This window comes from Marasmius oreades, chromosome 11, assembly GCF_018924745.1.
Source record: "Marasmius oreades isolate 03SP1 chromosome 11, whole genome shotgun sequence".
In the NCBI taxonomy this organism is placed as follows: Eukaryota; Fungi; Basidiomycota; class Agaricomycetes; order Agaricales; family Marasmiaceae; genus Marasmius; species Marasmius oreades.
The window spans coordinates 1,985,623-2,012,833 of NC_057333.1; the positions used below are offsets into that span (position 1 = coordinate 1,985,623).

The following is a 27,211-nucleotide window of genomic DNA, read 5'->3' on the forward strand; positions in this document are numbered from 1 at the left end:
AGAGTGAGACAAAGGAGGCTTGAGGGGTTTTGAGGGTAGAATGGAACAGATCTTACCATGCAAAGATGCCAGATGGCAATTCAAACCATGTTATGATTGTTTCGTACCAAAACCCATCATCAGCATCCTAATAATGATAATAATAATATTACAAGCATTCAACTATCTGCTGGACTTGGGAGAGTACATCAGCTAAAGAGGGACAATCATCTGGGTCCACTGACATCATTTTTGTACCAAGGGTTTGGACCAGATCACTTTCCTTTTCAGTAAAAGCACACCATTTAGCCATGAGCAACAAGACCTTCCCTAAACTCCAGATATCCGCCAATTTGAGAGTAACACGAAAGAGCCCAAGAGACCCAAGCAAGACAATAGAATATGACACATCAAGAGAATGATGCAATGTGGCCAGCTAAGCAGGCTATGAGAAAGAAAGTATTGCAAAACAGATCAAAGACCCACCTTCAAGGACTAGTAACCTATCCCTGGCTGCAACCAGTGGGATCCGTTCTGCAGGCGTTGGTGCACTCAAAGCCTCACCAACCTCTTTGAGTAGAAGCATGCCATTGACCTCCTGGGGAAGACGTTGGCATATGTAGAGTAGCACCTTCCCAGTAGCCCAGACATCGACTGAGCATAAATCCACATCCTCTTGTTCACATTCGACTTCGGGGGCAAGCCATCCGACAGTCCCAAATGGGTAGCAGACACAACTAGAAATTTGTTGAGAGGATCCAAAGTCGATAAGAACAGCGCCAGGACTGCTCAGAACACCATCTGGTACACAAACATTTGCAGGTTTGATATCGAGGTGCACAAAGCCAGCATCGTGTATGGCCTGGACTGTCGCAAGGAGGTCCTTGGCTACCTGGAGGGGGGGTGGTACTTGAGAGGATAAGTACTGGTAGGTGCTGCAGTACCACGGAAGACAAGGACCAGCATAGTAGGTGAGCAAGAGATTGGTGTCCTTCGTACGCATCACAGTATAATGCGAGAAGATCTTCACGGTCCCAGGAATCGCTTGTAGATGTGAGGTGTACTTGACCTCTTTTCCAGAAGCAAGCTTCGCCATCGCAAATGGCCTTCGATCATCTTCAGATTGAAGAATTCGTAAGATCTGCGAACAAAGCATTAAGGCAAGTGACAATAAGGAAAGGGAAAGGAATACCCCTCTGAGCTTGGGAAGAGCTAATCTGTTTACAATATCCTGTAGGGAAGATCCTAGGGAGCGTGAGTGGAGGTAAAAGTCTGCGTCGTTGTCTTCTTTCAACTCGAAATCGGATGATTTCGCACTGGCCAATGATGAGGGCGAGAGGGGGACCCATACCGGCAGCTGTGCAGCCATGTTACACCCATCCACATCGGGTTCGCCAAGCCGGCGGCACTTTGAAACTGGACTTGCGTCCGAATCAGTTTGGCCTCCATGTCCTGGAGGGCCACCCCCATCTCCAGGTGGGTGACGGCCAGTTCCGCCTGCACCACTAGATCCATTGCCTCCAGATCCACCTGCACCACTACTTCCGTTGCCTCCAGCTCCACCTGCACCGTTACTGCCTCCGCCATTAGAGCGTTTGGAAGTCCGAGTGAGCGCCTCACCAGCGGCATTGATTAGGGCCTTGACTGCAGTGATATAATTGTGAACAGTGATAAATGGGCCTGGTTGTTTGCTAGAACAGCTCCCAATGCGACATAATAACCTGAACATAACATTCAAAAAGTCGGCAGCTCCGTCGGGTTCCTTCACCGTCTCGTATCGAAAGGTCTGGACCTTGAACATTCATCAATACAGCGTCACACATCTAGAACTCATGGACCTACTGGACTGTTGTCGTGGGACGGTGGTATTTGAAATATGGTGATTTCGGTGGATTTTGGGATACTGACGTCGTAATTGACGTAGACACCGATCAAAAGTATCGTTTCGGTGCGGTTGGGGGCTAGACTGAAGCATTTGGCGAAGGCGTTGAGAAAGAGTAACATCTTGCACCGATCTGCGCCCTTAGCCGCAGAATCGACTTCTACCCAGGTCACCAGCAATTGACGGTTACCAGGTCTGATGCATACTTGCATGTCGGGAAAAGGGCTAAAGTGCCTCGAAGTTCCCTCTATATCAACTTTACAGGTGATGTTGGCGGATGATTTCCTGTCATTCAAGCCACATTCAGCAAACGGAAAAGTTACGAAACTGGAAGCAGCCACCTCGCGGGGATGGAGAACAGAGCATCATCGGAGACAATAAGATCCAGTATGCGGCAAACCTGCGATTCCTTAGGCCAACTAAGCCATTCCTCGTCGACAGAAATGTGCCACAAGAGGTCAAGCAGGCGTGGTGGGAGAATGTCTTGTAAGTTCGTGTGTGCGGCGGATGCTAAATCGTAATCGATGGGGGTGAGACGCGAACAAACGGGGCCGACTGAGTTCTGTAAATCGGTTTGCTGCCAGATAGCTAGCTTGCATTTGCGGTCCTCCCAGCCTTTGGGTCTAACTTTGAGCGCAAGAATATCTTGTAGGGTCTATGGAATCTGAGTTAATACCAGCCATATTCAAGTAAATGTATGCGCACTTTTGAACTAGGTATCTCGATCTTCCCATGTATGTCAATGCCCCACTCTGACAATGTCTTCTTCTTCTCCTCCTCCTCCACCTTACGGATATCATCATCTTGTATCAAGTGAACCTGTTTTAACATGACGGGTTTGATACCGTTGCTTTTCAGATCACTGATGCCAATTGTCTTTTCTGAAGTCTTTCTGAGTTGGATGGTCAAGGCATCAATGAATTTTTTCTGGAGTTCGATTTCCTCAGATTCCATTGCGTGCAGCGGGACAACAGCGAGAGCGGGGAAGAAATAGAGGATGGTCGGATAGCGTAACTGTCACCTGAGCCGTGCTGCGTAATAAGGAACCCACGGTTCACAGCCACCAAAAATATGGTGGCTAGTTTGAACAGAGAAAACTACATACGTCCCGGACTTACTCCCATCTCGAGCTTAATTATACCACTATGACTCTCCAGAAAGATTCTGAAGAGACCCTTATAATCCACAACCAACACACCATGAACAAGTATTACATTGGGGGGTATGTGGGCCAGCGGGGAACGTCGACCGAAATCGACCCAATTACCACATTTATTCTCAGTAGTTCCGTCCGTCAAGCTTTCAAGGTCCGTTAACAGTGACACCGAGATTGTCTGGCTTCGTGGATTCAGCAGGAATAGGGTTACTCTGAAATAATAGTTTTTTGCTCGTCCTTCGTTTTTTTTTGAATTCGGTAAACTATTGCAAACTTCAGAGCGAGACGAAGAAGGCCCGAGGGGTTTCGAGTAAAATAATAGTAAAACTATATCGACGTTCTCCCTCTCGGTTCATACGGCAACAACAACGTCAAGAACCCAGCAACCACATGTAACCCTCCAGCAATCCACACCGGGGCAACCGTCTGGATATTAGCATATAGGGCAATAACAGGAGCCTAGTTGTACATAGCACATCGTTTAGTTCAGTTGCCGCACTGAAATGATAAAACTTAAACTTACCATGATGGCGAAAAGAAACGATATAGTCGTCACTAGACCGTTCCCAGTTCCTCTATACTTCGCTGGGAATATTTCGGATGAGAGGGCGTACATCACGGCAAGCATCATCTGGAATGAGAAATTAGATTGGATACTTCCCTGAAAAGCTTTGATCTAATGTTTAAGACTCACATTGCCGAAAAACGTATATGCACAGTTCCATCCCAGCAGAGCATTTGAAGTACGGGAAGTAGTAGTCGCGAGAAGGGTAGCACCAGTGAGAGCTGTTGATGATTTTTAAAGAATGTTGACGGTTTGAACGGCGGGCGCGAAAAACTTACCCGCAGACACTGCCAACGTGCCTTTACGACCAACTGAACGCCACTCGACCATCCAAGCGGCCAAAAAGGAACTAGGAATACCTACAACAGCGATGATAGAGAGCTACCAAAACGTAATGTCAGCGTTACAGGAGGGGGGGGGGGGTGAGGCAAGCGACAGAACACACATTCCTATAGGTGATGTACAAAGAACCATCACCAAAATCTAACCCCCGGACAATGAACCTAAAAAAACCCCCGTTTGGTAAATCAGTAATCAGAGTAGGTCGGAAACCACCCACATGTATGGCAAGAAAGAGCCATAGAGCGTTGTCCCTAAACTGATTAACCCTCGGACCGCAAGCAACAACGTCGTCGCTAACCCCAACATCTTCGTTCTATACAAAGATCCCACATTCTTCGCTCCACGGACAACAACATCTCCCAACCCCACCTTCCCCTTCCCCTCAAAAGGCACCCGAACCACACCCGCTCCAGATAACTGTTCCACCGTCAAAGTCGACGTGGTACGATTAAACCGTGCAAGCTCATGAACAACCCTCACAGCTTCAGTGTCTTTCCCGACAGCGATCAGATATCGAGGGCTTTCGAGGAATTTGAATAGGAAGAACCGGATACACCACATGAAGAGCTGAAGTCCTCCAAGTGCGAATAAGAGATATCTCCAGCCCATGTTTTCGGAACGGGTGCATGGTGTGGTAGTAGTTGTGGGACAGGAAAAGTTGGCGAGGAGGGGCCATGCAACCTGAAAAATGCGTAAGCTAGGGATGGATGGGCTTCCAGTATGCGGAGGGAACGCACCAAAGTACCAACTAATTGACTGATCGACCACCATACTGATAGAAGAGTGAGCAGATATTGGTGGCTCGCAGGAAGGAGGTCTAGAAAACAAGAACAAGAACAAGAATATTAGATCAATATACACCGTAACGAAGGAATCCACAACCCCTCACCTAACAAAACCACACCATCGATAGCCAGCGTGCCTCCACTCCCAAAACACACCGCAGCCAACAAAGAAGCCAACGCAACGAAATTAGGAGAACCTCCCGCCACAACAGCAAATACGCCAGCAACGAGTAATGTGAGATTAAAAGTCCACCTGGTTTAACATATCATATATCAACCCCCCCTCCAGAGCTTTTCTGGTAAAAGACAAACCGTCTTCCCCAAATATCGCATCCAAAACTCCAAAACAACGCGCCAACGATCTTTCCCACAATCAAAGCGAGCGGTAAGAAGGGTCCGTTGAATGTGAATTCTGCCAATACAGGTCCTAGTATGAGGCTTGCCACTGCCTGGGAGAAAGTCATCACCCGTCAGGACTCGGTAGAGAACAACCCAAGCTCAAGTTCAAGCTCACCGGCCAAAGGCTACCACTATTTGCACAAACGCACAAATTGTCAGTCCGGCCATTAAAAAAAGAAAAAAAAAGAAAAAACCACAAAACACCACGCACGCGAACGCTCCAAACCCAGCACAATGAAAGAGATACGTCTGATACCTCCCCATTCCTATCTCCTGAATAGCCTTGCTAATAATCCGTGATTTGGCTTGATACACAGGATCTACACTCCCTTCCTCTAATATATCCTTCGGCACCACGATTTCGACGTCGACATCTTTGATAACCCTCTTAGAGTCGTCCAACTGAGGGAACTTTTCCGTTCCACTGCTTTGTTCTTGCCACTGAGTCGATGTCGACATGGGTAATGGGAAAATCGTTGGGGTTCACAAGGGTTCAACATTCGTTCAGGTGGCCAATCAGCCTGGGAAAGGGCTCAAGGCTGAGGCCTGAGGAAAGAAAGAAGAACACATCTGGTGACCAATGTTGTTATAGAGTCATTCGTAACGACCACGCATCTTCGTGAACCGCCATAAAAATAGCGTGGAGAAATCGAGGGAATCGAGGGGTGTTCCAGTTGAACGTTGAACCGTGCCGAGTCCTTTCAATGTTTCATCAACCTTCAACCCAGAAACCCAACGCGTAAATGCAGCGAAAACACGGATGATGTCGATGAGGCCTTGAGGACTTGAAAGTCATCCTAATGTCGTATGGAAGGCATTTAGAGTACAGAAAACCAGCACTCTTCTATATAGTTATGTTGGAACGAGATTTTGAAAAGCGGCGACCTCAAAAACGACTGCAGGCGATTCACGAATCGTAGCTCGGGCCCATGTCATTCGAAGACTCCTATATGTGAGGGTATCAGTGGTGAATATAATGCATAGCTTCAAAGTCGCGGACCTTTGGCAAGCAGTTGCGTTTTCAAATCTCAACCTTCAAGTAGCTGGCGGAAATGATACCGAAGATGGTGAAGGACGGACCGGCGTGCGGCATGCGTGTGAAGTTGACCGGCCAAAGCCTTCGTCTTCCTGGATTTCTCAACTGATAACGACCGGCGACTTTTAATCAGGTCAATGTCAGGACTCGGGAGGTAGATCCGATGTCACTCAAAGAGTCATGTAGACATGGATGTGCCATATGTACACTGGTTACATCCACAATTCAGAGTAACTTCATCGTCGTGTCGGACCGTCTAGTACAATGCCTTTTCCCTCACACACCTTGGCAGCACCAAAAATCTCGAGAAGCTTGAACACAATCAATACGTGAGTAAACTCGCTAGTTGTGCGAGTTTCCAGAACTCACCCTTAAGATTTGGCGATACCAATGAGCTCACAAACTTCCCCAGACGATGAAGCCTGCCGCTAAAGAGCCCCGCCGCCGCCCCGTACCCTAAGTAATCGAGACGGGAGCCATTTTTGGTTGCAGGGCGGGTTGTCGGGTAGCCAGACATACTGGCAGGGATCTGGGTGCGCATCCATACCCATCACCGAGTCAAATCCTGAAACGAGTATTTTAAGATGTTGACCCGGGAGAATGATCCTACAAGATCAGAGAAAGAGGGGGAAAGGCGAGATTGATATTTTCAGGTTACAATACAAGGAGACCTGCGTCTGCTTCGAACTGTTTTGTGGCCAACGTGTTGCATGATTACATTAAATGTCGGTTGTTCAATTTGCCTATCGTTTTTTTCCACATGGTCCGATTCAGAAAAAGCGGGCATACGCACGCACGTTGAAGTTGGTAGAAAATCGTCCAGACCCAAGATCAGAACACCTTTGATAGCACCGAGTTTGGAGTATCTTGAAGGCCGACTCCAGAGTCCATAGTGGGTATCGGCAACAATCGATCCTCGCGATCAGAAACCACGATTTCGAATGATAGGTCATGATATGGTGAGGGAAGGGATCAAAACCGGAGGTCTCCTCAGTACAAGAGATAACATACTGTTGATGAACTAGAAGTTGTTGAAAGGCTTTCACGTTGCAAAGCAGCACGTTGAAATGCAACAACTTTAATGCGAACAACCACCGGGATAGGGGTTGAAAACCCGAAAATCAGAGTGCAACGGGTAGTGTGTAGATCCAGATGTACCATGCCAGTCGCCTGGATGTGTTGTTACTCCGTATCATCGTCCATGGGAGGATCGTACGTGCCAGAAGCTGGATGATAGTAGATTAGTGGATGATGGATGAAGCCAAGCTGAAGGCCGCCGCGCCAGCGTGTGAATTCGGCCGCCCCATCGCTCTCGTCTTCCGCATTCATTCATTAGGCACGACCGAGGTGCAGCATCGGTATTAGGCATGTCAAGTGCGTCATGTTCAAATACTAATTTTGTGCGAACTAATTTTAGCCAGTCTGCGGTAACGCTTTCTTCAAGGTTGCACTTTTGCTTGGCACGAAAGAAGCAGTCCTCGAGGAACCCGCTCCAGATTTCGACCTCCACTGGTAATCTTGGCGTTTCGAGCTACATACAGTTATCCTCCTCGGCTCCCCAGAGGGACCTGCATTACTGGTGCATCGGTACTTACATGATGCGGACGACTGCTGCCTCCCCCTCCCTCCCGAACCACAGGTTGTTCAGTTCTCCGCTGTGCGGCTTTCCCGCGCATCGTGTGGTCTTGTACCTGACTCCACCACCTATCCCTCAGAAATGACCGACTTACCACAAACTCCTTCTCAGTTCTGAACCCTGTCGTATCACAGGCACAAGTAATCTTTTTCGTCGGCAGTGGCTATGGACAAGCGCAAGCTACATAGGCACCTCCGACGAAAACGCTTTGTTTAATGCTTAATGTCGCCATGACTCTAGTCACCCGTGGCCCAATTCCTTTGCTTCTCTGATGCGGACAAGGTAAAGTTTGAAGTTTCCCAATTCCGATCATGGATCCTTCTTCTTGAACATACTAGGCACTAACATGCGGTAGTTGTCAGAGTTTATATTCCCCCTTTACTCTAGTCAAATGCCAGATTGTGTTTCAACCTCCCGTGCGTCCTGGATCTTGAGTAACTATCTAACTTTATCGTTCTAGAGTATAAAAGCACAGTCGTATCATCTCTTTGGATACCATCTTCTCGACTCTTCATCCACAATGTCCATCGGTGATCTTGAAAAGGATGCCAGTAGCTTCACAGGCTCTACCGAGTTATCCTCCAAATTGGGTTCTATAGATATCAAAACTTTCGAGGTCATCGAGGAAAAAGGTAGCGAAACCGAACTACCGGTGGTTCTCCCCCAAAAAAACGGACACTCAAGTCTGACAAGGTGGCTTAAACGTAAGTTTGTCCTATCCCTTCTATATGCTACCCCTAACTCTTTCTTCTCGTCAAACAGTCATCTTTTTCTCGTATTACCGGAAGACCTTCTCGATCATCTTCCTCGCAAACCTTATCGCTTTCATCACCTTTGTCGTTCGCAACAACGGGACCCCAAAAACTCCCGACGTTGGTAGCGCTGCATCCGCAAACCTAATGGTCGCCCTTCTCTTCCGTCAGGAAAATTTCGTCAACCTCGTCTACGAAATCGCCGTTGCCTGTCCTCACAGTGCACCTCTATGGCTCCGTCGTCGACTGGCAAAGGTCTTCCATTATGGCGGTGCTCATAGTGGTGCAGGTGTAGCTGCTGTCGTATGGTACATCATGTACACCGCTCTCACCACCAAAGACTACATCGCCCATCCAGATGGCGCATCCCTTGCCAATCTCATCACATCCTACGTCCTCGTCACCATGTTTTGTCTCATCCTCGCTGGTGCCTACCCACGTTTCCGCGTCCTGTATCACGACTATTTCGAAGCCCTACATCGGTATTCAGGATGGATTGCACTTTGCACGTTCTGGGTCCATACGATCTTTGCGGCAGAGGAGTATAGAGTGTTAGAATCCGAAGTTCTCCCACTCGGCCATTACCTCATCCACACACCCAACTTTTGGACACTCTGTATCTCAACCACCTGTACCATCTTCTCATGGGGCCGTCTCCGTCGCCAAGATGTGTACCCAGAAATCCTCTCCAACCACGCTATCCGCCTCCATTTCAAATACCGGAACATGAAACCATTTTATGGATTAAAAGTATCCACCAAACCTTTCCTCGAATGGCACGCTTTCGCTACTATACCCAACCAAGACACCCACGGGAACCAAGATGGGTTCTCCATTCTGATTTCTAACGCTGGGGATTGGACTAAAAATACGATTATGAATCCGCCCTCTCAACTCTGGGTACGCGGGTACCCTCTTCATGGGTTACTCTACACTTCTAAATTGTTCAAGAGGATCGTGGTGGTGGCTACGGGGTCTGGGATTGGACCTACGCTTTCTCTGTTTTATGCGAATGTGACTCCACGGAGGATATTTTGGTCGACGCCTGCTCCGGAAACGACGTATGGGACTAAGGTGGTGGGGGCGGTGAAGAAGGCTGATCCTGATGCTAGGATTTGGGATACGAGGAAGGAGGGGAGACCGGATATGTTGTTTGAAACGTATAAATTGGTGTTGGAATCTGATGCTGAAGCCGTTTTTATCATTTCCAATCCAAAGTTGACGAGGAGGGTGGTGTTTGGGATGGAGAGTCGGGGCATTCCTGCGTATGGTGCTATTTTTGATTCGTAATGCAGTTTAGACTTTTTAAAAAAAAGTAATCTACTCTATTATCTACATTACAACAACAGAAACTCAGGTACCTAAGCGGTCCGACCCTCGAAAAGAGTAGTAGTATTTGCTCTTATCTAAATATACGGAGGTCCAAGCGCTAATAGAAATAGGAAACGTCAGCCCTCAGTCCAAAAAAAAACAATCAAACGAACAAACGAACCTTTCCTAAACACCCCAAGCGTAAACTCAACAACCAAAAGCAACACCCCACCTCCAGGCGCAAGCCGAAGCACCTTCGGAACAAACCCCTTATACAACGCAACAGGTCCTTCCTCCCTGAAAATCGTGATCAAAGCAGGGTATGTCCAGTTATACTTTGGCTTAACACCAGGGACTTTGATCGCTCCTTGTATACGAGATTTAACGACCTGGGGGGGACGAGTTAGGTAAAACAAAAACAAAATTGAGGGGGGGGGGGGTATCGACTTACGTCGAATCTGGTCAACGGGGGGTCAGTAAGGGACTGCAAATGTGGATGACGGAAGGAAAACGAACGGAGTGTTCAATGCGGTTCCAGCGAATCCACCGACAGCACCCGAAATGAAATTGTTAAGCAATTCGCTCTGCTGAGTCTAAAATGATCGAAAAATGTCAATTTTTGGTATCACGGATGCGGGTCGGGGGGTTTACTGACTTCGGCTTTGGGCAATAAGCTTCTGACTTGGAAGATACAACCAAAGTACCCGCCGTTCCACCAGAAGTGTCTAAATTTTTTTAATGAGCCACGTATGTTTTTGAGTTTTTCCCCCTCTAGACGTACCTCCAGAATGTAGATTCCATACCAGCGTACAGACCGAGTAAGCCCTCTTTCTTAATGGTTTGTTTGACAACGTCCATAGGTCCGGCGTAAGCACTATTCTTGTCTTGCAATCTAGGAGGAGGAAGCATTTCAGGAGATCGAACAGGTAAATGATGACGATGCATTCGCACCTAATCTTGACCAGTTCGAAAGGTACTACCACAAAACTTTCCTGGAGGGGGTGCTGTTAGAAAGAACAACATCCACAGATGAGAATACCATTTACCGTCGCTCCCGCACTACATCCCGTCATTATCGAAAGTTGCTGCGTCATCTTTTCCTCTCCAGTAACCTGAAGGAACTTTTTGCCCCAAAAATCATTGGCAGCGCTAATCAAGGTTGATTAGAATGGGGGGGAGGGAGGTCCAAAAACGCGGTTCAAATAAAAAGTTTTGACAAACAATTTCACGGCACGTTTTGGTGCTTCGAGCAGTAAAGGAGGTACGAGTCCTATTTCATAGAGGTTAGATCAAGTCATTCTGATAAAGAGTTCGACCGTACCTCGATACAAACGTCCAACCCTTTAGCCCAAAAATAACATCGTCAATCGCGGGTTATCGTGTGATTGGAGGTTGCGTACCCTTCTTCCCTAATGATGGTCTGGAAACTCCCAACTAGACCAACACTCGACTTCCCTGTTTGTAGTTGCATACGGGTTTTGATCTAAGTGGTTTTTTTTCGTTAAATTGAGTCTCTGGCGCGGGGAAGAGTCTGCTGTACGTACGACATCTGAAAGGGCGATAATTAATAGCATGGAAATGAGATCTGACCTTGGGATCAGCTTAGCAACTTACCGAGAGGATAAAACGTTAGAATTTCAGATACACCAGCGATGGCGCCTGCAGCAAAATTGGCTGAAAAAGGCAGGGCTGCCAACAAAAAAGGAAAACACGTCCGTCAGTTTTCTCTATGTTCCAAATGGCGATTGGCAACAGAAACACACGTTTTCGTTGAGATTCCGACATCGGTTTCTTAAGTCGTGGAAGGAGGGGGGGGAGGGAGAACACGGAAGGTGTGGGGAGCTGGGAGGGAGCCCTTTTTGAATGGTGGTGCTCACAGGAAACCGGCAACGGAGATAGGCCGTTCGGATATTTCGTCCGAAAAGGAGCATGCTGTTTATAGTCACGGTCACGATTCGCCTCCCCATGCGTAACGGTTGTGATATCAGCCTTTCACACGCAATGCCATGGTCTACATTCAATCATGGCAGGAGTTCCAAGATGCAGCCGAGGCTCTGTACCAAAAATCGCCCAACAAGGTCAGTTTGCGTTTTATCCCGATTTTTTTAAATTTAGAGATCATCTATTAAAACAACCACTTCCAGGTCCGTTACTGTGTAAAATGGAGGTCTTGTGAAGGCAAACTCGTTCTCAAGATTACAGATGATATTACCGTTGCGTTTTTTTATTATTTTTTTTTTTCCTCGCTTCGAATTTAAAATATTATATCAAGTGCCTCAAATTCAAAACATATTCATCGTTATATCTCAACCGATTTGAGGCTTTAAACCTCTCATTAATGGAAAAAATGCAGAACAGGCGTGTGGTCGAACTTGCTGTGCAGGAGACAACCTCTCGAGATGTTCCTTCCACTGGTGGTGTACCTTCTGCTACGCCCATATCATCAGCAGTAACTGCAGGAGGCGTGAAGAAGAAAAAGAAGAAGAAACCGATGACAGCGGCGACGTAGATCTGGAGGATGGGAAGGGTGATGATGATGATACGTTGGGTTGACTGTTGTACAGATCCACGGGGGGGGGCGAAAAAGGCGTAGTGTGGGTACGGATTATTTCTTAGCCTTCGGTTTTTCAAAATTCAGCTCTTTAACTCATTGTTTTGGATCGACAGAAAAGAACCCGGGGAAAAAGGGAACAGGGAAACATGAAACATCTTTTAGAACATCTGTTTGCACAAGCGCAGTGTTTGAGGGCTTTTGTTTCGGCGTCGACCAATGAAATATAGCTCATGTCTACGTCGTCCAGTGGGCATTTGCGCACTTTCTTCTTCTACTTATGAACTATGCACAAATATCACGATGTCGGATAATAAAAAAACATGGATATGCCCAGCCTCCAGGACTTCAAAGGAAAGAAAAGGCACATTTTGCAGCATCTCAGACCACTATTATCCTCAACTGAACGGGTATGATAGTCGATCCCGAGAAGGAAGTCGCTGCCTGTTACTTTCTTTGACCGCGGCGATACCGCCTGATGCCGCATCCATTTCGGGCCCGTTATCTACGCCGCCTGCAGTATGTCAATTGCTGTTATTCCTGTCGTGGATCTCAACTTTACTTAACCTCCGACCTCCGACCTCTGAAGTTTTTGCCGACCATACAACAGTTCTGATTTCGAAGCAACTGTGATCTGTCAGCGGCTGGAGAACTACAGCGCTGTACCGCCATGTTCGTCGAAATGCGACATTCGGCCTCACGTTTAGAGAACGAGACACTGGTCGAAACCATGTGAGTTGCAGGGTTAAAAACTCTTGCTGCATTTAATGCACTGATTAGATTATTGCCAAGGTGCGGTTGGCCTTACCGCCTTCACCGCCTTCATAATCACATTGGCACCCAACTCAAGTGGCGTTGGCACGAGCTAAGTCTACTTTCTTACTATGTATGGATCCTGTGTGGTCACAGGAGAAGGCTTAGCAAAAGTCTGAACAACAATTTGAATAGGGCTGTATAGCCCATGTGAGCCGGAATGGGGGGCAAGCGTGCTCATAAAGCTGTGAGTCTGAGGAGGGAGCAAAATGTGTCCTTGGGTGAGGTTATTGCTTGCCATAATCATAGGATTCAGACTTATTCCCTGTCGCGTCGACTTCAATCGGTCCTCGAGCCTATAGTAGGATTTCGGACGTGCGCCTCATGAACATGAGCGCTACATATCCCTTTTGGAGCCTCGGTAGCGAGGTTTTCCGACGGTATAGTAGAGTCATGCCTGAAGATCCCCTGGCATCTCAGAAAGGTTACTGTAATACAGCAAGGGCCAAAGGATACCAATGACAAGTCAAAATTCGATTTCAAGTGTCCCAGTACGGTGCTGCTTGGGTTCGAGTTCACAGATACTTACTTCCGTTGGACGTTGACTCCAACGGGAGCAGGGATGATCAACGAATCCCAAATAGGCGTGAATACACTCCCTTTTAATTATCGATGCCATTTCTAATTCGTACGCGTAAATCCCTGAAACATTAATACCGCCGTGCTCCCCTGTTTCAGCGTTCCCTCCGACCCTCCGATTAATTTCAATTATCTCCCCCACTGTCATTTAGCGTGCGCCCGCGAAAACCTGACTTACCTCCAAGTACGTAGCCCAAATTTAAACAAGCGGAATCCACGGGGTGATCTGGTAATGACGGGGTACTGCTTGGCAATAACCCGCAAATATTCATGTAGCTCAGGCTCGTACATCCTCAAAATATATACATATGATATACCTTGGTCTTTCTTCCAGTCCAAGGTAAAAAGAAGAAGTGATCGAGGTTGACAAGATGAAGGATATCATTTACTTACTTTGGTCGTACTGAATTCCATTTGCCAGAAAAATGATGGCAAGTCAAAGGAATGTCGCAATGTCACAGCCTCCCCAGTGGCTGTGGGAATGTGGGTTGAAAATTCATGGAAGGAGGAGTTGTCGTTGATACGCATCTGAACTGACCGAACAATCATGGGGTAGCGATCTTATAGTATTGAGTGCTGAGCTAAACAGATGGCCGTCGGTTACGAGCGGAGCAGTGAGAACAATCAACGCAACTTGGGAAGAATCATTTGATCATTGATGAGGGGGGGGAAGGGTGGCTGGGACGGGAGTTGCTCGCCATTGAACGAGGTGAACGCGATGCCCGTGCACGCCAATTTTCCGAGCCAATTTTAGCGGAGGAAACGACAGAGGTACATGCGGGAAGGCGTTTCTAGTCCGAATGAATTTGATGATCGGTACCAATGCAGTGTCGGGTTGCTCCGAGTAGGTCCATGGTTCCTGTGGACTAGATTCCGAACTACACGTTCGTGGTGTAATCAGGGATTGCGTCAAGGATACGGAGAGCGGCAACTTTGGTGGTACAGCGAGAGAGGGACCGCACCAAGAGTAGACAGTCCCAATCAAGAACGATCCATTCTCTAAGGCAAAACGGACTATATCCCGGGGTCCCGCTGGCATTTGCTTCCGTTGAAGAAGGAGAGGTCCATGGAATGACCACACTGGCACATTCTGCGTCGAGTGAGAGTACCTTGAGTACTGGGCGATGCTGAGGCCAGGTAATAAAGCGTATTGAAAGAGCCTCATCCAATGACCTGTTTGACTACTTTTTTTAAATCTAAATTTGAGTGCCGATCTCGTTTCGATTTCGAGAGCAGTGCAACCAGGTACGGATATGACGGGCTCTGATCCACGGAGGCGGACCTCCATTACCACGACGTCAAAATCGCCATTAGAGCGCCGCTGGCAAGAGGTTGGCAAGAAGTTGTCCGTACCACAGCATAGAGAGTTTCCTGGGTTACGCCGACCATATTCGGGAAAGTAGAACCCTCCCACCAGCTCAAATTTATTCATCATCTTCACCGAGTGGACATCCTCGACATCACCATCATGTATAGTTGCGGAACATTTGTTTCAATTGCGAATGCGAATCCTTGACACGACTGTGATCCTTTCAGAGCAGGATGTTACTGGAGGCGGGGTCAGGATCTGTCAATTGCCTGATTTTGAATTGGATCACGTTACGCCTTTGAACAAATACCACGTTTCGTTCCCGAAACTTGAACTTCCGAACCGCTCCTCGCACTTCAGCGCTTCAGCGCTCGGATGACAAGGCGGTGAGCAGGACCTGGTTATACCATTGGTGCGGTTAAGGAGCCTGCTCGGTCGGAGTAGATCCTGTGGCTCGAAAACTGCGTGACAACCGGCTTGATGTGGCGTGTCGTATAGAACACTGCTTGGATGTCCGAAAGTAGTTCGCTGAGGAGTCAAGGAGTACCTTTCGGTGGAACCAGCGACGAGTTGAGAAGGACCTAAACAGAACAAAGGACCTACACCACCAGCTGATGGAATCTAGCAGAGGCGTGGACAGTGATTGGGATCTTCAAAAAAATATGTAAGTTCATCAGCAAACTATGTCGAGGTCGAGCAACGAGAATCACAATGATGTTGGGAACAACTCGGATATAGCGTCCTCTGCCCGATTTAGCTCCATTGTTGGTGGATCGGTAGTAAAGCACACTGTAACCTTGAGTGTTCAAGATGGTGACGAGCTTGTGTACTAGTATTCTTTCGGTTACATCGTTTCTTATTTGTTCTAGTGAGAGCCACCCTTGATGTGCAGAATATACATACGAGCCCTTTGAGGGCCGCCGATGAAGAGTTTTGAGGGCGGGGAGTTGATCGCTGATGGAGGAGCAGTGCATGTCCTACCACGAGGCGTGATGATAAAGTGCGATTTCATGGGCAGTGCAGAGATTTTGCGAGCTTCCGCAAGCAGCTAGCACCCGGGTCTGGAGGTGTCCATATTCCCTGTCGTGTGCGGCTCTTCTGCACTTCCTATGGTGACGAGGGTAAACGGAGCAGAGGGAGGTAATTGATATAATAACGCGGTCGGTCCCGTGGACCAAAAGGTTCCCACGGGTAGCCTAAGGGGTTGATGGGGTTGATTTGGATCTCTCAGATCTTAGGTTGGTCACTATTTGGGCAGGGCGGTATGATCGTATAACATGACACACCGGTCCTTTGCTGGTTTGTCGATAATCTCTCCTCCCCCCCCTGCAATGCACCCCCGACAGTCTTTACAGCTAGACGTCGGTGTCACCCCTCACGAACATGATCCTCAGGAACACACAGCTCGTCCTCGAGGAGACAACGACAGTCACGATCAACTCTTGGACTTCGACCACCACCCCTCATCGTACTCCTCATCATCCTCTATAAATGGCTCTGCAGTAGTACCAGGTCTTCCGAAAGGTCTTTCAAGACCTCTAACTCCTCAAGAACAAGAGAAGCTTGCTCATTTGGACCGGCTAAAATTCTTTCTTGCAACAGCACCGTCGCGATGGAATCCGTCACAGTCAGGAAGCAATCAACCCCAGCACCACCCCCACACGCCTTCACATCCTGCTTTGAATCGGTTCTTGCTACCTTCGCAAGAGTTTGTTACTTGCGTATATTGGAATGAGCTCTATCATATAACAGGAACGGATATCGTGCGGGCTTTAGTCTTCCGGTGCGCTCAGTTTTCATGTCACAGTCTCCTTAGACTAAACTCCAGTACTTCTGATTAGATTTGAGGCCTTTGGTCGTCCGGTTCGGAACATGAAAAAGTTTGAAGAGGGTGTCTTTAGTGATCTCAGAAACTTGAAGCCAGGGCAGGACGCATGCTTGGAAGAACCAAAGGTATGCATTCTACGTTACTTCAGCTCACCTTTCACTCACCTTCAACCACCTTCAACTCAGTCACCATTTCTCGACCTCCTCTTCAAATACCAATGTATACGCACGCAAAAGAAGCAAAAGGTCTTCTATTGGTTTTCGGTACCACATGACCGACTGTTTCTCGACGCCCTCGAACGAGATTTAAAACGGGAGAAGTAAGTCACTTGTACTGTTTTACCTAGTCCTCTGTGCTCAACTTGGCGTTTTTTAGACTTGGTATGGAAGCCACAACAGTCGTCGTTGGCGAACCCGCTCTTTCTTTCGTCTATGATAGCACCTTTAAGCGTAGTCTTTACGACCAATTCGTTCGCGCAGCTGGTGGAAAAGATGGTGAAGGTGATTTAGAAAGGGCATTGAGAGGCATTGGTGACATCGATCCTAGTAGTTCAACGAGCACCAGAGCACCAACCTCCACACGAGCAGGAGGAGGCGGAACGGACGATGAAGCCGATTCCAGCGGAATATCGGACACTGAGGGCGCTGGTACGGTCAGGTCCGGGGCAAAAGGCAAGAACACCCCTTTCTTCAACATGATGACTCTGTTCGAGGGGAGTCCAACTTATAAGCAGAGAAGGAAGAAGACAAACAGGCCGAGTCCTTTGGCCGTCGCAGATGACAGTCATGACGGGTCTAGCTACGAAAATGGCGGTTACACTGATGATGGTGGTTACCTCTCTGTCCCGATGAATATGGGGATTGCGATGCCGACGCTACCAACTTCCGCTCCCGCAAATTTCGAGTCCCGGGGCGGAGGATATGACCGCTATCCTTACGACGGGGGTTTACGTCAAGTTAGTTCTTCGTATAGCCCAGAACCTTCAGTTAAGCAGGAACCTATCTCCGCCGCGGATATGTTCTTTGCTCAAGCTCGAGGCGAACTCCATCCCCCTACCCGCCACAACACGCTACCTCATTCACTCCAGCGCGGCCCTCCGTCTTCGTCTGTGAACAAACGACACAGTTACGCAGGTTCGACTGCGACTTCTACCTACGACAATCCGGAAGGAGCTATAGACCCGGCGACGGTGGGAGTTTGGTATGAGGGCAGATTTGCCGGAAGCGGTGTCGGCGTTGGGAGCGCAAGATCTCAAGACCCCCCAAGAGCGCACAGTGCACATGGTCCGAATCCACATTCACGGACTATCGGTTCTAGCGACAGGGATAAGGACATCTCCTCATCCTCCTCGTTCCCCCGTGTGACCGCCAACCGCACAGTTTCTTCAAAGACCGGCAAGAGGTCAACGGCGTATGCCTGTCCGTTATTGTCGTGCAGTGAACGGCTTTTCAAGGCACCGGAACATTTGAGAAAGCATCTAGCCACACATGCGAGCGCCGCTCCTGGTAAAGGAAAGGAAGTGGAAAATGGAGAGCGTGGTTTCGATTCGATGGATGTAGGGGAGTGGATTAACAATGGAATGGATGAAGATGAGGCTCTGTGTGGGGATGTGGACATGTCTGACATTGGGTTCGGTGACGATGCAGAGGCGTTGCATAGGAGGAATCGACATCAAGGATCTGCTTCTGGAGTTGGGACGAACCTCAACATGTTTGGGAAGGTGTTTGGGACGGGGATAGGGACGCCATCCGACTTTACAGCAACTTCCATAACCAAAGATGGACCATCGTTACATATGTACGAGGTTGAGGTCGATGGAGAGTTGGTTGATGTTCCCGGAGGCGAGGAGGGATTGGTTAGAGTCGCTTCTTCTGCCGGACCTGGAACCAGTTCTCGGCAAGGGAACACTGTGGAGGATGAGAGATTCCTTGATGTAAGTAGGCTTTCAGTTCTTCCACCGCTTCTTCGTCTCATTCGATACTTTCATCGACAGACTCAACGATTTAGCTTTAACGTTCCTATTCCTGGAAGAACTGACAACGAACGACCGCCCAATTACGATGGGTATGGGAGCTCTTACGAAAGTGGCTACTATTCCAGCGGCGATCAATCACAACCAGCTCATGCAGCCCACGACTGGGCACATGCTGACCCAGCTTACAGTACGACCTCATCTCCCGCCATCCCAACAAGCTCGTCAGCTGGGTATCCACCTCAGCAGCAATACGGTGCTCACGGGAGTTCATCAAGACAGAACTCTGGGTCGAGGCCGTCAACTGGTGTATTCGACGTCAATGTTTACAATTCCGCTCCCAGCAGCTCTAGTGCACCATCCCATAAAGTCGGTTTCGAATCTCCTTTTGCATATTCGGGTGCGTCTGCACAAGAGAACGGCAGCTCCAATTCATACGAGTCACCTGGCATACCTTCACACACCCTTTCCATGGACTCTGGCTTAGCATCATCACAATCGCTTCTGCTCAGTTCGTCGTCATTGAACGCTAGCCTCAACGGAGGCCCTGCGAGAAGACACAGAAGCATGACGCCAAGTCTATACGGTAGCCATAGGCATCATGGGAGACCGGTTTCTTCTTCTGGGTACTATCCCTCAGGAGGGAGAAGTTCACCAGGATCAGTGGATTTTTCCATCGGCTATCATCCATATGCTAGCAGGAGTACCAGCGCTCTTAGTGCACAGTCGAGTCCTGCAGTTGGGCAAACCGGACTACCGCCCGCCCGAAGTGATAGTCGGGCGAGCAATCATTTGATGAGACCTGCAAGTTCGGCATCGATGCATTCTGGGTTTGGGGATGTTTATAGGAGTGATAGCCCCAAATCGTATAATGGAATGATGACTGATAGTCCGGCAGCTTTTGCAATGGATTTGCCTTCGATGGGGAACACCAACTCTTCTATTTTCGGCCACAATGTCTCAGGGCAACCCTCACACACCATGCCTTCGATTAACGGCTATACCGGGAATGAATATCTAGGACGGGGACATTTGGAAGGTGGTTATTATCCCCAACATGTCAGTACGATGTGAAGTATGAGGTGGTTAAAGTTTTTGGTATGTTCCGGTTCACCAGATGTTCTGTTCGAATTTGATCTGAATGTTACTTCTCTGTAGACTAGTCCCGCTTCGTTTGCTTAGGACGTCGAACGTCCGAAAAATGCGTTATATTTATTCCATTATATTATCATGATATCCTTAATACCCTCTTATCATCTAATTCTCACGGCGATTAACTTGTATTCACGCTTTCACTCCTTTTCACAGGTGGCGTATCTCTGTCGTTTTGTTATCAATGCTCCGGTGCATAAAAACCGATGTCGTTATACTGTTATCGAGATACCGATATGTCCTCTCTCTCTCCTTCCTAAACAACCTGAATCGAGTTGTATGTCTTTACTTGTATATCTTCTATAATGTACATACAGGTGCACTATCTTAAATTAATGTATATCTGTCTCGAAACGTACATGTTCGACTAATGCAACACCAGTATTGAGCTAGAAGAAGGGACATCGAAAGCAAGAGCAGTCGAATAGGATTGAAGTACCCGATGGCGCTTGCTTAGCCGACCAACACCGCAAGAATCGCATGTTCACGGAATTGAGCAAACCCTGTACATTTCTACGGGTGCAGTTCCGTTATCAGATATACTTCCAGGTTTACCGCGAACACATTGATCGCATGGCGGACGTTTCGGGTCCGGATCGATCTAGTCGATCACGATACCGATTTACTGGCGAAGCGGAAGGCATCTGAATACCTCCAAAGGGTGACGATTGCTGATACGTGAGGAAAGGAAAAGTTGACGCGTGTTTCGGTTGCGTTTATTCAAGAGCGATACTGTCTGAGCGGGGAATGTAGAGGTGTGTAGGTCTCGACGTAGGACCGACGATATGAGATATGAAGCATCAGCTGGACGTTGCTTCTTGTTTCCGTGGGTCCACCGGATTGGACTCGAAGACGCGGAGGCTTAGAGGGATCAGGTGGGCCGATTTCATCAACCAATCCAAATAAGATGTTGAGAACTTGCCCACTGGGTCTGTCGTCCTTCGACGATGCTCGACGACGTCGCTTTGCCATCGTTCAACGCTTCAAACTGGCGGAAGGGCGGAAAGGCTTCCACATGAGCAGGACGAGGTGTCCTAGTTGGTCCTAGTCCTTCTCGTCACTCGACATCACCATGATCTTCCGTGATCTACCACGGAGCTTTTTCATTGTTCTCCATGTTCAGCTGGCACTGCGATGCGTGTAGACTGCAGTCCGAGTCGCCCAATCTGAAATTGTCTCTTAGGGTAATATCTTCTCTTCTGGGATGGATGCGAGTCAAAACCAAAACCCATAAATGAAAACTGCTTACAGTCGAACCTTTGGCATGTAAACTCTTGCACCCCTCTGACCTCGAAGTCGTCGATAAAGTCCTCAGGCTACCGTCGACGCTCAGGCCCCCGCTTTGATTCCATAAAAAGCTCCTCGAATTTGAGTCCCAGCTCACCCGACGCCTGTATGTTCTTTAGCTTGTCTACGTCGTTTAGAAATTAATGTAGCTATACCTTGCTTGTGGCCTTGATGAAAACAGTTCAAGAAACGTCCCACTGGTTCATCTGGAAGGAGTCCAAAACGAGTTCACCCTTTTTAGAAAGGGCAAGAGGGAGAGAGCAACAGATAAGAGATGGATGGATGGATTACACAGCGTGAAACCTGAGTACTGAGTTGGCAGTGGAAGAGGAGACAGTCGGCACCACAAAGAGTCTCACGCTGCAGGCGTTTCATTATCAACTACAACTTGCAAGCCAGCCAACAAGGCAAGTTGAAGTTGCTTGACACATATTGCAATTCGTGACGACAATTTTTTGCTTTCCTACAGGAGAATAGAAGGAGAGACTGGCCCAAAACGCAATTCTGGTTCCCCCGATACCTGTAAGGCTGTACTCTTCAATACCTATACTCCCCTAAACCTGCAAGACACTTTCGCTTGGGACCACACCTATAGAGCTACGACCAAAACAGCTACACGAGCTACACAAGTAAAGGTATTCCGTGTACAACACTCAAGACATGAAAACTCACTGACGCAATTGCAAAGGCTGAAGGAATTCCCGCACGAAGTGCAGCTCAACCCAACTCAAGGCATCCTGAACGTGTTTTTGGACGAAAACATTCTCGAGAAGTTATCGTATCGTCAAGAACAAGGGTTCAGACGAAGAATGTCGCGAGCTGTGGACATTAGAGAGTCTCGATTTCACGAGGAACGCCCTAGTCCCTCCGCCTTTTCTGGACCTTCAAAGACTGCAGAACTCGCGGAAAGGATGAACTAGGCCCGTTCCCCAGGCAAATAGCAAGGCTTTGAGCGCAGAGGTTCGCAACAGCCGTAAAATGTTCGTGAACGAAATCATTTTTGAGGTCGGAAAGCATCACCACGAAACATTCAACTTGGAAGACTACCTTCCTTGTAGATTCGGTCCGTATCAAACAAGAAACAGGACCTATGGACACCCGAAAAGTGTTAGTTCTGGCCTTTTCTCTAGGGATTCGATGGCTGGAGGGATCGTTTCGCAATACAAACCGTTCCGTGGACAGCTGGATGAGACTACGAGAGCCGAGGGAGCTGCAAGCCAAGATGACAGAAGCCAGCTTCTAGGGCTTGTTCGATCCTTGATCCTTGATTCTGGAAATATAGCTTGTACCTCCTTGATGCCTCTATGAGCTGGCATGATGGGCAAAGAGCTCTATCGACGCCCGAACAATGTTCATCACTCCTTCCGAATACTTGCTTCACGTTCCTCCTTCCCCACCGCAGTTTGATTCTGGATGCCGCGCCAGTCTCTCGGGGAAAAGTTGGAAATACAATACCCTTAAAATGGAGTTGAACTGCGTCAAGCTGCTATCCCCGGCCTTTGCTATTGATCTTGAGAAATTTGGTCAAAACACCCGTGTTTTCTGCCCTCACTTGTCCACTTTGAAGGCTCTTTCTTGGCCAATTTGAACCTATCCGCCCTCTACGGTTGAGTAGCTTCCTCCTGCCCTCCTCTCCCCTCCTCTCCGCGGTTCTCTCCGTGGACATTATCGAATCTGTGTAACAGAACAAGGTATTCACTCCGACCTTGAGCACTTCGACACCAGGTAGATTAGCATGCGCACCGCCACGTCGGTTTGTCGTTCAACAAGGGCGCGTCGTCAAGAGGTCAATAACATTCAGATGGTTTGGCCTAAAGTTGAAGATATCCGAAGGCGCAACTACCCAACTTCGTTGAAGTTGGTCTGTCGCTGTTGAAGCCCGAATGCGGTCGGTTACCGGTGTTCAGGCGTGATGCTGGCTTTGCAACGGTTTTTGGTCGCGCACTGAAACATTCCTGATGCCATCGATGGGGTTTAGTCTCGTTGGTAAAAAAAAAAGTCAAATTTGTCGATGATAGAGGGTCGAGGGTATATGGTTTAGTCCAAGGGAACTTGTCACGGATTGAGACCGCGCCTCTTCAATTTTCCCACAAAGCCTCAATTCTCTCTCTCCCGCCTCCACGCTCAATCCTACGACTCATGCCCAAGATTCAGACACAAAAATCGATCAGAAGGGCTCGTATCAGAGCGTTCAATACACACCTCCAACGCGTTAGTGTAATATTTTCTTCGTCGATAACAAACGCTTTGAGTGTATTGAATGTCGACTGTTTTTTCATTTCAACTCGAATTATAGCCTGGCTAACTGAATCTTTTGTCTAGGGTCCGTATCCACCTTTCCCAGTTGTAAGCTTCTCCTCTCCAACTGCTTAATGACTGATCAGAACCGATGTCACAGAATCAGCATGTATGCCCATCATTTTCTCTCTACCCGTGGTGCTATTGGCAGAGACTGACACTCACCTTCAAGGCTCAAAATCCGCCTGTTATTGGAGACCCTGTGCTGCCCCTCAGATTGATCCACCTTTTCTTGAACATGCATCTCAATGACGATACTCTCCTCAGGATTGCTGTAGGACTCTCAGGGCCCCTGCAATCTCTCGTGCACCACATGCTTATTATGTTAATTCTACAGATGGTCGCATTCTGTCTCGGTTTTCTTGCAAGCTACTTGCAAATGCATCGCAGATTTTCGGGACTCTGAGAGACTGAGTTTTGGATCATGATTGGCAATTCCCGTGAGTCATTCAATCATTTTCGGCCCGGTGAACCAGTCACTCACCTTACTTTGATCACTCCAGTTTTGACCGCAAATCCTAGTAAATTTCTTGATTGACTGATTGGTTCAGTCGCGATTTCTTGGTTCATTTTGATCCCGTCGCTATCAATTGTTCATCATGTGAACTTATTTCGGTGAGTAGCTCTGGTCTCTTAGGGATGATCCAACTTAATCTTCTTAACACAGGCACAGACCGCCATGATCACTTGCATCTTGGAGAACTTCTCGCAGCGACAAAAGACACGCCTGCTAATACTCCTGCCATCCAGTACACAGTCGCCAACACATACCCACCACGATGCGTATTGTGGGAGGTTTCAACCATGATACCCGTACCATACTAGAGTTCGTCCGAGTCGCGAAGAGTCTTATTACCTATCGAGCAAGATACGTATGATGTAGTAGTACATCACCCTGCGTATATTGGCCACATATATACCCATACTGCAGGTTTCTCTTTGATTCGGCCCCTTGAATAACGTTGAACTCGACAATAAAAGTCAGATGATATTCGGCATTCAATATTCCATCCACCAATCGTGCCTTTTTTTTGAACAGCCACGCGCAGGAGTCTGAACGCCGTCCTGGTTGGCAGTACCATATGGTGTGGAAGGGGTTCGATGAAGAGATTTAGGCTCATAAATTAGTTCCCGGCACTCCAGTCCAGAGAGCCATTGCGTATAGGAGCGAATCAGGTTAACGTTGCGGCCTTGCGCTGTTTCGTTAATCGACCGAGACGTCACGCGTCACGCGTCACTCATTCCGGGTTGAATGTTCTTTCCCACGGCTCTCACCTCTCCGACCATGTCGCCGCCCTACGCCCGATTTTGTATACTACTCTAATACCTCAACTCACAACGATGCGGTATGTGTTTTCCATATATGTATACCATTATGGCTTTTCCTCACCCCCAGTGCGAATGGTGACCCGCTAGGTGATTGTCTACTGGGTTTTTTTGTCTTCATACCAACTTCACACAAACAAGGACGCAAAGACGACTACTGAGGCTGTGACACCATCAAGCATCAGGTTAAAATCAATCTAACTCTGGTTTTGCTGCACGTTCCGATTTACATGTGTCAAATAAATAGAGGACAGCACTTTAGGATGAAAACAGCCGATTCTACAGTCCATACATCTTCTAGGTGCTCAAGAGTCTAGGGCATCACGAATCAAAGATGGCTCCGTATGCGGGAATCCCCCGACTCTCCATCCCAAACACCACTCTCCTTGTCAACTTTGGGTTGGAAATGATGAAGACGGCTTCAGCATCAGACTCCAACACCAATTTATACGTTTCAAATAACATATCCGGTCTTCCCTCCTTCCTCGTATCCCAAATCCTAGCATCAGGATCAGCCTTCTTCACAGCACCCACCACCTTATCCCCATACGTCGTCTCCGGCGCAGGCGTCGACCAAAATATCCGTCGTGGCGTCACATTCGCATAGAAAAGAGAAAGTGTAGGTCCTATTCCAGATCCCGTAGCAACGACGACAATCCTTTTGAATAGTTTGGAAGTGTAAATTAAACCATGGAGGGGATACCCACGGACCCAAAGTTTCTTCGGCGGGTTCGTGATCGTCTCCTTCGTCCAATCGCCCGCGTTGGAAATCAAGACTGAAAAGCCATCTGGCTTCCCGTTCACGTCCTCATTGGGAATAGTGGCAAACGCATGCCATTCAAGTAATGGCTTCGTTGATACCTTCAAACCATAGAACGGTTTCATGTTCCGGTACTTGAAGTGTAGGCGGATAGCATGATTGGAGAGGACTTCCGGGTAAACATCCTGGCGACGGAGACGGCCCCAAGAGAGAATTGTGCAGCTCGTCGAGATGCACAGTGTCCAAAAGTTTGGTGTTTGGATGAGATAAAGACCGAGGGGAAGGACGTCCTCTTCCAAAACCCTGTACTCCTCCGCCGCAAAGATCGTGTGGACCCAGAAGGTGCAAAGCGCAACCCAGCCTGAATATCGGTGCAGGGCTTCGAAATAGTCGTGATACAGGACGCGGAAACGTGGGTAGGCACCAGCGAGGATGAGGCAAAACATGGTGACGAGGACGTAGGATGTGATGAGATTGGCAAGGGATGCGCCACTGGCACTGGCACTGGCACTGGCGGATCGATGGGCGATGTAGTCTTTGGTGGTGAGAGCGGTGTACATGATGTACCACACAACAGCAGCTACACCTGCACCACTATGAGCACCGCCATAATGGAAGACCTTCGCCAGTCGACGACGGAGCCATAGAGGTGCACTGTGAGGACAGGCAACGGCGATCTCATAGACGAGGTTGACGAAATTTTCCTGACGGAAGAGAAGGGCGACCATTAGGTTCGCGGATGCAGCGCTACCAACGTCGGGAGTTTTGGGTGTCCCGTTGTTCTGAACGACAAAGGTGATGAAAGCAATAAGGTTTGCGAGGAAGATGATCGAGAAGGTCTTCCGGTAATACGAGAAAAAGATGACTGTTGACGAAAGAGTTAGGGTAGCATATAGAAGGGATAGGACAAACTTACGTTTGAGCCACCTTGTCAGACTTGAGTGTCCATTTTTCGGGGGTAGAACCACCGGTAGTTCACTGGCACTACCTTTTTCCTCGATGATCTCCACTGTAGTATCTACAGAAATCGACTTCGAGGATTTCGAAGGTAACTTGGTAGGGCCTGTGAAGCTACTGGCCTCCTTTTCAAGATCGACGATAGACATTGAACTGGCCGAGTTTTCACGGAATCCAAAGAGGTAGTACCTCTGTGCTTTTATATTCTACAATCTCCAAAGTAGACTGCCCTAATCTTGATCCAAAGAGATGAAACCGACGTGCGCATTGCCATATCGCTTGGCACATGCGGGATACTCACACTTGATAAGTAGAATAAATGAAAATTTCCATATCGCCGCCATAGTTACTACGAATTGCTATCATCGGCGCAGTGGCTTATCGAAACGTGCCTTGATGGCGTGAAAAACATACGAGCCACGGCTCAAAGCCTTTCCGGAAAGTGTATTATGTCGAGAAGTTGAACGAATTTACTGAATCGGACATATAGTAATCGAGTCATCTTTCTGATAAGACCGTGAACGACGCCATGAAGA

The 27,211-nt window shown here is 48.1% G+C and overlaps 10 protein-coding genes across 11 annotated transcripts; 5 read left to right on the plus strand and 5 right to left on the minus strand.

Annotated features, from left to right (window-relative positions):
- Positions 1-99: 99 nt before the first annotated feature.
- E1B28_003437 (uncharacterized protein) lies at positions 100-2,862 on the minus strand. The gene is made up of 5 exons (XM_043160417.1): positions 2,567-2,862; positions 2,203-2,516; positions 1,822-2,146; positions 466-1,771; positions 100-415 (listed from the first exon to the last, which is right to left on the minus strand). The coding sequence occupies exons 1-5, from the start codon at positions 2,813-2,815 to the stop codon at positions 390-392; spliced, it is 2,220 nt and encodes a 739-aa protein (XP_043002374.1). The 5' UTR covers positions 2,816-2,862; the 3' UTR covers positions 100-389.
- Positions 2,863-3,043: 181 nt separating this feature from the next.
- Positions 3,044-6,184, minus strand: E1B28_003438 (uncharacterized protein). Its single transcript, XM_043160418.1, has 12 exons — positions 6,109-6,184; positions 5,320-6,054; positions 5,224-5,239; positions 5,022-5,158; positions 4,814-4,962; positions 4,662-4,741; positions 4,142-4,605; positions 4,028-4,085; positions 3,861-3,963; positions 3,712-3,803; positions 3,541-3,648; positions 3,044-3,476 (listed from the first exon to the last, which is right to left on the minus strand). Exons 2-12 carry the CDS (start codon positions 5,565-5,567, stop codon positions 3,345-3,347), a joined length of 1,587 nt encoding a protein of 528 aa, XP_043002375.1. The 5' UTR covers positions 5,568-6,054; positions 6,109-6,184; the 3' UTR covers positions 3,044-3,344.
- A 1,256-nt stretch (positions 6,185-7,440) lies between these two features.
- Positions 7,441-9,822, plus strand: E1B28_003439 (uncharacterized protein; the record flags this gene model as incomplete). The annotated part of the gene is made up of 4 exons (XM_043160419.1): positions 7,441-7,502; positions 7,562-8,062; positions 8,136-8,484; positions 8,543-9,822. The coding sequence occupies exons 3-4, from the start codon at positions 8,301-8,303 to the stop codon at positions 9,820-9,822; spliced, it is 1,464 nt and encodes a 487-aa protein (XP_043002376.1). The 5' UTR covers positions 7,441-7,502; positions 7,562-8,062; positions 8,136-8,300.
- E1B28_003440 (uncharacterized protein) lies at positions 9,807-11,743 on the minus strand. Its single transcript, XM_043160420.1, has 14 exons — positions 11,607-11,743; positions 11,458-11,532; positions 11,388-11,392; positions 11,244-11,326; positions 11,165-11,184; positions 11,065-11,113; positions 10,890-10,992; positions 10,795-10,835; positions 10,625-10,735; positions 10,499-10,568; positions 10,360-10,436; positions 10,295-10,301; positions 10,025-10,232; positions 9,807-9,961 (listed from the first exon to the last, which is right to left on the minus strand). The coding sequence occupies exons 1-14, from the start codon at positions 11,626-11,628 to the stop codon at positions 9,939-9,941; spliced, it is 894 nt and encodes a 297-aa protein (XP_043002377.1). The 5' UTR covers positions 11,629-11,743; the 3' UTR covers positions 9,807-9,938.
- Positions 11,744-11,836: 93 nt separating this feature from the next.
- On the plus strand, positions 11,837-12,741 carry E1B28_003441 (uncharacterized protein). Its single transcript, XM_043160421.1, has 4 exons — positions 11,837-11,921; positions 11,988-12,056; positions 12,116-12,441; positions 12,511-12,741. The coding sequence occupies exons 1-3, from the start codon at positions 11,850-11,852 to the stop codon at positions 12,350-12,352; spliced, it is 378 nt and encodes a 125-aa protein (XP_043002378.1). The 5' UTR covers positions 11,837-11,849; the 3' UTR covers positions 12,353-12,441; positions 12,511-12,741.
- Positions 12,742-14,438: 1,697 nt separating this feature from the next.
- E1B28_003442 (uncharacterized protein) lies at positions 14,439-15,221 on the minus strand (the record flags this gene model as incomplete). Its single annotated transcript, XM_043160422.1, has 1 exon — positions 14,439-15,221. The coding sequence occupies one exon, from the start codon at positions 15,219-15,221 to the stop codon at positions 14,439-14,441; it is 783 nt and encodes a 260-aa protein (XP_043002379.1).
- Positions 15,222-16,368: 1,147 nt separating this feature from the next.
- E1B28_003443 (uncharacterized protein) lies at positions 16,369-20,403 on the plus strand. Its single transcript, XM_043160423.1, has 6 exons — positions 16,369-16,878; positions 16,937-17,048; positions 17,109-17,242; positions 17,299-18,856; positions 18,917-19,993; positions 20,054-20,403. Exons 1-5 carry the CDS (start codon positions 16,373-16,375, stop codon positions 19,967-19,969), a joined length of 3,363 nt encoding a protein of 1,120 aa, XP_043002380.1. The 5' UTR covers positions 16,369-16,372; the 3' UTR covers positions 19,970-19,993; positions 20,054-20,403.
- Positions 20,404-21,710: 1,307 nt separating this feature from the next.
- E1B28_003444 (uncharacterized protein) lies at positions 21,711-22,954 on the plus strand. The gene is made up of 4 exons (XM_043160424.1): positions 21,711-21,741; positions 21,804-21,856; positions 21,930-21,969; positions 22,023-22,954. Exon 4 carries the CDS (start codon positions 22,313-22,315, stop codon positions 22,640-22,642), a length of 330 nt encoding a protein of 109 aa, XP_043002381.1. The 5' UTR covers positions 21,711-21,741; positions 21,804-21,856; positions 21,930-21,969; positions 22,023-22,312; the 3' UTR covers positions 22,643-22,954.
- A 78-nt stretch (positions 22,955-23,032) lies between these two features.
- E1B28_003445 (uncharacterized protein) lies at positions 23,033-24,605 on the plus strand. Of its 2 annotated transcripts, XM_043160425.1 has the most exons (7): positions 23,279-23,545; positions 23,657-23,680; positions 23,733-23,741; positions 23,805-23,906; positions 23,970-24,072; positions 24,136-24,247; positions 24,300-24,605. In XM_043160425.1, exons 1-5 carry the CDS (start codon positions 23,474-23,476, stop codon positions 24,036-24,038), a joined length of 276 nt encoding a protein of 91 aa, XP_043002382.1. In that variant the 5' UTR covers positions 23,279-23,473; the 3' UTR covers positions 24,039-24,072; positions 24,136-24,247; positions 24,300-24,605. The 2 variants fall into 2 exon arrangements, with proteins under 2 accessions (XP_043002383.1, XP_043002382.1); XM_043160426.1 differs by having other exon boundaries at positions 23,033-23,545; positions 23,657-24,072.
- Positions 24,606-25,279: 674 nt separating this feature from the next.
- E1B28_003446 (uncharacterized protein) lies at positions 25,280-26,824 on the minus strand (the record flags this gene model as incomplete). The annotated part of the gene is made up of 2 exons (XM_043160427.1): positions 25,280-26,583; positions 26,635-26,824. The coding sequence occupies 2 exons, from the start codon at positions 26,822-26,824 to the stop codon at positions 25,280-25,282; spliced, it is 1,494 nt and encodes a 497-aa protein (XP_043002384.1).
- Positions 26,825-27,211: the final 387 nt, after the last annotated feature.

Coding starts and splice junctions, on each gene's coding strand:
- E1B28_003440 (XM_043160420.1), bottom strand. CDS start 11,628: ATGTCGGAATCTCAACGAAAAC. Junction 10,437..10,498: donor GCTTATTGCCCAAAGCCGAA/GTCAGTAAACCC, acceptor CGATCATTTTAG/ACTCAGCAGAGCGAATTGCT. Junction 9,962..10,024: donor GCTTGGGGTGTTTAGGAAAG/GTTCGTTTGTTC, acceptor TATTTCTATTAG/CGCTTGGACCTCCGTATATT.
- E1B28_003438 (XM_043160418.1), bottom strand. CDS start 5,567: ATGTCGACATCGACTCAGTGGCAAGAACAAAGCAGTGGAACGGAAAAG. Junction 3,804..3,860: donor CACGTTGGCAGTGTCTGCGG/GTAAGTTTTTCG, acceptor AATCATCAACAG/CTCTCACTGGTGCTACCCTT. Junction 3,649..3,711: donor CATATACGTTTTTCGGCAAT/GTGAGTCTTAAA, acceptor TTCTCATTCCAG/ATGATGCTTGCCGTGATGTA.
- E1B28_003444 (XM_043160424.1), top strand. CDS start 22,313: ATGTTCGTGAACGAAATCATTTTTGAGGTCGGAAAGCATCACCACGAA.
- E1B28_003443 (XM_043160423.1), top strand. CDS start 16,373: ATGACACACCGGTCCTTTGCTGGTTTGTCGATAATCTCTCCTCCCCCC. Junction 17,049..17,108: donor CATGCTTGGAAGAACCAAAG/GTATGCATTCTA, acceptor CCTTCAACTCAG/TCACCATTTCTCGACCTCCT. Junction 18,857..18,916: donor AGGATGAGAGATTCCTTGAT/GTAAGTAGGCTT, acceptor TTTCATCGACAG/ACTCAACGATTTAGCTTTAA.
- E1B28_003441 (XM_043160421.1), top strand. CDS start 11,850: ATGGTCTACATTCAATCATGGCAGGAGTTCCAAGATGCAGCCGAGGCT. Junction 11,922..11,987: donor ACCAAAAATCGCCCAACAAG/GTCAGTTTGCGT, acceptor AACCACTTCCAG/GTCCGTTACTGTGTAAAATG. Junction 12,057..12,115: donor AGATTACAGATGATATTACC/GTTGCGTTTTTT, acceptor TATTATATCAAG/TGCCTCAAATTCAAAACATA.
- E1B28_003437 (XM_043160417.1), bottom strand. CDS start 2,815: ATGGAATCTGAGGAAATCGAACTCCAGAAAAAATTCATTGATGCCTTG. Junction 2,517..2,566: donor TCGAGATACCTAGTTCAAAA/GTGCGCATACAT, acceptor CAGATTCCATAG/ACCCTACAAGATATTCTTGC. Junction 2,147..2,202: donor CTGTTCTCCATCCCCGCGAG/GTGGCTGCTTCC, acceptor CTTGAATGACAG/GAAATCATCCGCCAACATCA.
- E1B28_003445 (XM_043160426.1), top strand. CDS start 23,724: ATGTCACAGAATCAGCATGTATGCCCATCATTTTCTCTCTACCCGTGG.